Source organism: Uloborus diversus, chromosome 9 (genome assembly GCF_026930045.1).
Source record: "Uloborus diversus isolate 005 chromosome 9, Udiv.v.3.1, whole genome shotgun sequence".
NCBI classification, from domain to species: Eukaryota; Metazoa; Arthropoda; class Arachnida; order Araneae; family Uloboridae; genus Uloborus; species Uloborus diversus.
The window spans coordinates 102,929,876-102,937,686 of NC_072739.1; the positions used below are offsets into that span (position 1 = coordinate 102,929,876).

At 34.2% G+C, this 7,811-nt stretch overlaps 1 protein-coding gene across 1 annotated transcript in view; it reads left to right on the forward strand.

Annotated features, from left to right (window-relative positions):
- LOC129230655 (carboxypeptidase B-like) overlaps positions 1–2,927 on the forward strand; it is a 38,100-nt gene extending 35,173 nt beyond the window's left edge. The window contains exons 10-11 of the mRNA XM_054865071.1: positions 955–1,039; positions 2,668–2,927. Coding sequence (XP_054721046.1) covers positions 955–1,039; positions 2,668–2,855 — 273 coding nt within the window. The 3' untranslated portion in view covers positions 2,856–2,927. The remainder of the gene's footprint in view (positions 1–954; positions 1,040–2,667) is intronic.
- Positions 2,928–7,811: the final 4,884 nt, after the last annotated feature.

The following is a 7,811-nucleotide window of genomic DNA, read 5'->3' on the forward strand; positions in this document are numbered from 1 at the left end:
TTGCATAATCCCCCTCGCTTCGAATAACATCACATCTTTCATGATCACCGAAACCTGACTACTTGAAAAAATCTGATTTTCAGATCTTCACTACTTAATGCTTTTAAATCCACATTTGTCTGTACTGATTTCTATATCTGCACGACTTATGCGTGTAATTGAGTGACCAAAAATATCCATCTCCCCCTCCTCTATGCATTCTTGGTAAAACTTAGCTTGATTTGTTTCAGTTAATCTGTTTGCACCTATTTGCTCGCATAGGTGTGCAATCTATTTGCAGTACTAAGCGATCCCTTTTTAACTTTTACTTTCATTTTTATACAGTGTTATCTAGCAATAGTTTAAATGTACGGGGGTGTTGTTGATCATTCTAAAGCTATTGGATTCACTAGTATTGTTTTTTTTTACTTACATTGCGGATTATCTGCGAATTCGGTTATACGCGGTTACCGTGCCACCCTATTCCGCGGATAATAGGGTGGGATAATTTTTGGAGCGATATGGCTTCCCTTTTTTGATGCTGGGATTTATTTCTTTTGGGAATGGATGGTCCAACTATTTATTCTTTTAAAAAATTAAAAGAAATCTGCGAATAATCGGGAGTTTTCCCATTTTTGAAGTGCTATGGCTTCTTTTTTTTTGATGATGGGATTTATTTCTTTTGAAAATGGTTGATCTAACTATTCATTCTTTTAAAAAATTTCGAACCCAAATTATTCGAGAGACTGTTGTGAAAAATAACAACTCGTTTCAAACTCGCTGTTGGTACCCACGAAAATAGCATTGTCTTTTTTTCTAGACGAATTTCTTATTACAAGTGAAAAAAATATAAATATGCATTTAGAAATCAACTGATGCGCATATCAGGTTTCTTTTCTCATGACATAATGCTCAAACATTTGTGTAATTTATTTTTATGTTCATTAGTAAAATTCTTTATTTTTTTATTTGCAGATGAAAGTGTTGCAAGCGGCTTCAAGTGCAATAAGCAATGTGCACGGACAATACTACAGATACGGAACTATTTCAAACACAATATGTGAGTAATGTTAACTGATTTTTCTTTAGAAAAATCATTTTCAAACTTTTAATTATAAATAATCCTTGCATTTAAGCGAATATTGAAGCAAACATGCCTAATGTTTGATCATGATCAATGGGGTCGTTTCCAAAATTTTAAAAGTTTTTTTTTTTTTTTGAAAGAGCATGCTTAAAAACATAGGATTTGACCATTTTTTAAATAATTTATTTAAGTTTAATACTTTTAAAAAAATTACTGAAATCGGTGAGCTTTCATTGTTTACGCTTCTGTCGTGTGACATCACAAATGATGAAATGCCATTCAATGTTGCCATCCACAGAGCAAAATATTTAATTCGCATCTTTACTCACGTCTATTGGCAACGATATGGTTGATAGTCAACCAACGCTCGAACATGTTGGAACATAGGAGACAATAAACAGATAGTCAAATTGTCCGTTCTATATTTTAATACATAATTCAATCTCAGACAAGTGACTGATACTATTGATACATCTAAGAGGAATTCCAGAAGAAAAACTTACCCCCCGTGGCTAGCCAGCTCCAGTCCACCACTTTCTTGTCTACCGGTCGCACCCCCCTCTGTCCTCTCCTCTCTTCCACCCTCCTGGGCTCGGGGTTACTCAAAGGAGGTGAGGAGGGTTCCGAGCTGTCTCCTCTTTGGCTCATAGCAAGCGTAGAGCGCAATATTTAATTCGCTTCTTGATTATCATAATGTGAAAACGTGGTAGAAAGATGCGCCACACACACACACAAATTGCATCATTTGTGACGTCATAAAAACCACGCCTTGTTTTCAAATCGTACATTTAAAAAAATTAATTAAAAAATAACTCTTGGGAAAATGAAAGTATATTCGGGGTCTATGTTATTTTTTTTACTCATTCTATCAATTTCAGTGACTAAAAACAGTACTTTTGACAGAAGGAAACAACCTCATTGTTTTCCCAAGCTTCCTGCGCCGCAAAAAAAAAAAAAAAAAAAAAAAATGTTACCAGTACTTAACGTTTTGAAGTTAACTGAATTTCTGACCATCACAGAGTGGTGGGGAGAGGTTCAACGGAAAGATCTGAATAGGAAGTTTTTTTACATCGTGTTTTCAGTTGTCATCATGCTTCGGTCGAGACAGCATCACGCTTTTACTGTGAAGGCGTATTTTTCTAACAACCGCCCGATCGGAATGGGGGCTGCACGCTCGCCTGATCTAGCCCCCCCCCCCCTGTAACGATTTCCTGGGGGGTTATCTGAAATCGCTGGTTTATAACGATCGTCCACGAACCCTGCAGGGCCTGAAGAACCACATCAGAGTCAAAACTGTCAATGTACCGGTCGATATGCTCCAAAGATTTGACCAAAACTTCCGAGTTTTGACTGAATCAGTGTACTGACAATAGAGGACAATACTTATAAGGCATTGTTTTCAAAAAGTGTAAAAAAAAAAAGTTGTAAAGTATAATCTCCCATTATGTGTAACAGGAAAAAGATAATAATAAAGAATTGCTCTATAAGTATGTCAAATTCTTTATTTCATTTTCATAAAAGGAAGTTCCCGCCCTGTATGTTGTAAAGTGTGCTTACTCTCCTCAGGACCAAAACAGTCAAAATCTTGGCGCTTCTATTTTCAGATCCTGCTGCCGGTTCATCTGTGGATTGGGCGTATGAAGTGGCCAAAGTGAAATACAGTTTCGCAGTAGAACTGAGAGACACGGGCAGGCAAGGTTTCTTGCTTTCGAACACCTTCATCATTCCAACTGCCGAAGAGAACTTTGCTGGGATTAAAGCTATTGCAAACGTCATAAAGAACGAAGTGTGAGAACTTGCTGTGTATGCTTCTTTCGCTGTGTGTGTAGTTTATTTATTTGCGTGACATGAAAAATGGAATAAAACATTCTTGACAGTTGAGGGTGCGTGTATTGGTTTTGTTTCGATGGTATATTGCAAGGGTTCTCAAACTACAACAACCTGGGGAGCCATAGAAAGAGGTGAGATGTGTCCATGTTATTGTGGCGTATAGATGTGAACGTAGTGAGAGTGACGTCTCTGTGGTGAGTTCTAATCCACGGACCTTTGTGTTGCTAACTCAGTGCCTTTACCGCTGTGCCAAAAGGTCCTTAAGGCTCGGTAGCAAAGTTGGGTTGTGTACTGACGCACACGCACGCCACAGTATCAGTATACGTTAGAGCCTCGTTAATCCAGACTAACAGGGGTTCAAGGACTCCTGAATGAATAACTTTACGGATTAAATAAAATAACCTATAAATTGAATCATGGTACATAAATAAGCAAACGAACACAGTAAAAATTGTATTTTCAATTCAAGAGAATGAAACATAGAACTGCATAAGAGAAAGTTACAGAAATGCAAACCATGGCCCAGAAAATTGCATTTCTGATTTAATCCGCCTTTATTTTATCCGCCCTAGAAAATCGCCCATCAAGGTATGACGGGTGAAAGTTGCTTCTACTTTGAACGAAGCAATTGCGTGTTTATAGATATTTTGAAGGTCGAAATTTTAACCATAACTCCAGGGGATTAATCCTAAACTCCAGTAGATAGCGTTCATTGTTGACCACTTTTTCGTTTCTTCATTCCCCTGAAATGACAGAGTCTCACCAGTAAAACAGTTATACCGGATCCAGTTCAGCCTCGTCAAAATAACACGGGGCTGGAACCCGGGCATGCAGCCTGAGAGCGCGAAGCGCTACCACTGAGTCACTGAGCTTCATTTAAATATACATACTATGCATATAATTTGCATATAAATTGAATAAGCAACGAATGAACAAATTAAAAAATTAAATAATAATTGAAATACTACATTAAAGGTTATTTAAATTTAACGTTGCGGGAAATTGCTTTCATTTACAACAAAGTGACTTTATTTTCAACAGTGAATTCTATCTTTAGATCTGGCCTTGACATAGGAAATCCTTTTGGTACATTTTAAAAGGATTTCTATCTGCATTGTTTTGAGGTAAAATTATTTTAGCATTTACAATTGAACCACTTAGAAGCAGAGGGGTACAATTGAAGGGCTCGGGGCAAGAACGTGATAAGCCACAATTTTGAAAAAAATAGCTTTCTGGTCTACATGCTGCTTTGATATTGTCTGGCATGTATTATTTTATGTAAATTCCGATACATGGCACCACTAAACATCAAATAATAATATGGCGCCGAAAAACCGTGAGCTGTTTTTGATGAAGAATATGAAAAACCATTTGCTAAGACGGCGGAATTGGGAAGGGCATGTCATGTACTTGGAAAAACTAGTTGAATTTAAAAAATTTACCTAACAGTTACAGTGATGATTCTTCTTTAGATTTAGAATGTAAGAGTTGAAGATAAAGAATATCAACCTTCAAATCTTGATTCATCATCATTAGAACAGGTAAGTTCATAAAATAATATTTAGTGGCTAGTCATACTAGGGTAGATCGACCAGTAAATGAACAGTTAAGCACAATTTCATTTTTAAAAAATCCTAGTAATTTTAAATTCTATACTATACAGATCGTGATAGTTAAAACATTTTAATTGATCTATGTAAATATCTCTAAAAAATCGCGGGAACTTAAATGGTACCGCTTCCGACTTTTTTTAGGTGTTTAAAGAAAAAATGGCACAACGACCCAGTGAATGAACACCTCCAACCAGTAAATGAAACAAATTGGTCCAGTGAATGAACATGGTAAATTTTGATTCAAAAAGAAACTAAGTTTCTTTGAGATCTATCTATCTATCTATATAACTATCTATATCTATATATCTATCTATCTATCTATCTATATATATATATATATATATATATATATATATATATATATATATATATATATATATATATATATATATATATATATATATATATATATATATATTTATACATATATATATATACTTATCTATCTATCTGTCTATCTACCTAACTATATGTCTGTTTGTATTTATCTGTCTATACATCTAAATATCTACCAATCTATTATCCTAATCAATCTATTTATATATTTATCTACCTATCTATCTACCTGTCTATATATCTACCTACTATCTATTAACCTATCTATTTATCTATCAATAAATCTATCGATCTATCTATCTACCTACCTATTCTATCTCTATAATTATCTACCTATATATTTATTTACCTCTTATTTTTAATATATATATCTCTATATCTTCCTCTATCTATTTATCTATCTATCTATATACAAACATACATACATACATACATATCTACCTATCTATTCTCTCTCTTTGCATATATATTTCTATTTCTCTATCTCTCTATCTACTTGTCTATCTATCAAGAGAGATAAAGATATCGAAAGATAGATGTAGGTAGGTAGGTTAATATAGAGGTAGAGATATAGATAGATAAAAGATAAAACTCAATAAAAAGTGCATTGTTTGCAAAGACAAAAATAAAGAAATTATAAAATATATTATGAAATAAATAAATAAGCACATAAAACTATCTGCATTATAAAAAAGTACAAAAATGAAAATATCTAAAAGAAACTTCAAATGTTTTTTTAAATCAAAAGAAATTTTGCCATTGTTCATTCACTGGGTTTTCGCACTTTTTCGTACCCAGTGACTGAACACCCCTTTACCTGAAAATCTACGCATTCTGCATTGACTGAAACAATTTAAATCCATAGCCTAAATATGTATCCTTAATTTTTCTTTCGTAGAGTTAAAAAATAAAATTTATTGATAAAAATAATATGTATCAAAATAATTGCTAGCACGAAACCAGCCTTATTATTTTTAAAGAGAGAAAGAACGATTCACGGCAGTACAAATTTCAAATTTTTTCCAGGAAAAAAATATGTATCCAAAGTAACCAATCAGGTGTCAGATAGCTTAGAATATCAATAAAAAACGCTTTTGTAATGAATTTATTCAGAAAAATTTTTTTGGAAGCTTATTTTTTTTTAAAAAAATGACGCGCTGTTCAATCACTGGATGGTGTTCACTCACTGGTCGGTCTACCCTATATTGCTGCAGAAGTTTCAGATAATTTTTGGCAGCAAAATAAAGCATATTAAATTCTTTATTTATTTAATTTATTTATTTTCAAATGAGCAGTAAACACTGTTTTTTGAGTTTTTAAATGGAAATTCTTCCTGCTGAAAGTTTATTTAATTATATCATAAAGAAATTTACATAATTGGTGGCAGGAGCCAATACTGTTGTAACTTAATAGGTTGATAGTGCGGCATGTCATACTGTAGCTCTTTAAATGTCTTCGTGTTTGTCAAACTTGGAAACACGTTGAACATTGTGGAGCGACAGCTAATTTTTCATCAGCTTTAACATTTCGTTTAACCTCCAAGAACACATCAAGCTTATTTATCAAGTATTCGTTAAATGGAGACTTCAACAAAGTGCAGTTCATCAGAGTTGGTCGACCTGCTGATATTAAACTTCACTGACGTCAACGGAAGTACAAGGCGCCACTCAAAGCAAATGAGAAAACATTTAATGATGTGAAATCACTTTCCATTCCTTCCCCCGATTTACTACATGTACTTTAATAATCTTGAACCAAGCAATGAGGTAGATGACAATGTAACTGAATTATTATAGTAAAGAATATACGAATCAACATATTCAAGAATTTTGTGAATTTTATGATTTTGAATAAAATTTTGAGTTTATTTTCCAGAAAGCTACTTGGGTCATTTTCACATGAACAACAAATACTCACTTTTTTTAAATGAGTGGATTTTTGGGACAGAAATGTAACAAGCCACAAGATGGTTTGTTTCGAAATGAAACAATAATTAGAACGTGCAAAACAAACTTTACATAAGACTGATGATGTTTTCACGCGGTAGTCAATCAGCAGTCTCCAAATTTTTTCATGGTCTCTAGTAGAGTAAAGGTTGTTTATATGCTGCCCCGAGGTCTTCAATTGTTAAACTTAAAAATTTGGAGACAGCAACACAGAAAAAACAAAACAAATTAAAAATACGAAGCGTTACTGATTATTTCTGTGGAACGTTTCGCGATTTCACAGATTTTCATCCACCTCCTGTGAAAATCAAGTATCTTTGTCAAAACGTTTCCTGAATTGCTAATTGCTACAAGTTGCACGAATGCATACTTCTCACGTGTTGCGAAAAATGTTTTTAGCTGCCAGTATAAAAATTAAGTCTGGATATTTATTTAGTGTATCTGCTGTAGTTCGGTTACGGCCAGTTCAGATTAAATAAGGACTAAGCTCCCACTGTGAGTGACTTAAGTCTCTGGATTCCGTAGCTTTGCGAAAATTACAGGCGAGTGAGATTCTTGAGTACTTACCTGCAGTTCTGGCTTAGCTTTGACAACGTTTGCAATAATGCTTTCGGAGATTTCTTGGTAAATCATGAATGCGCAAAGCTTAGACCACAGTGGTGCCCAACCTTTTCCCACCCGTGGGGAACGAGAATATTAAAATGATTCTCGCGGCCAAAACACATATAAACGTTCAAAATACTTAATTTTTTTCTAAATACCATGAGATAATATGAGGAAAGAAAATTAAAAACCAATGTTCATTGTCCTCATTACTATGCTTCTTTTATTAAATACGTCTGTTTTACAGAAACCCATTTCTCAATATTTGGCTCCAAATTTATAACGCTGTCATTAATATTGTGCTTTTCGGTTTCTAACATTAAAAAAACAACGGGCCTCGTGGGACGGTTTCCCGAGCCGGATGGGGCCCGATCTGCCCCGTAGGCCGTACGTTGTCACTACTGTATTATGCCAATCTAA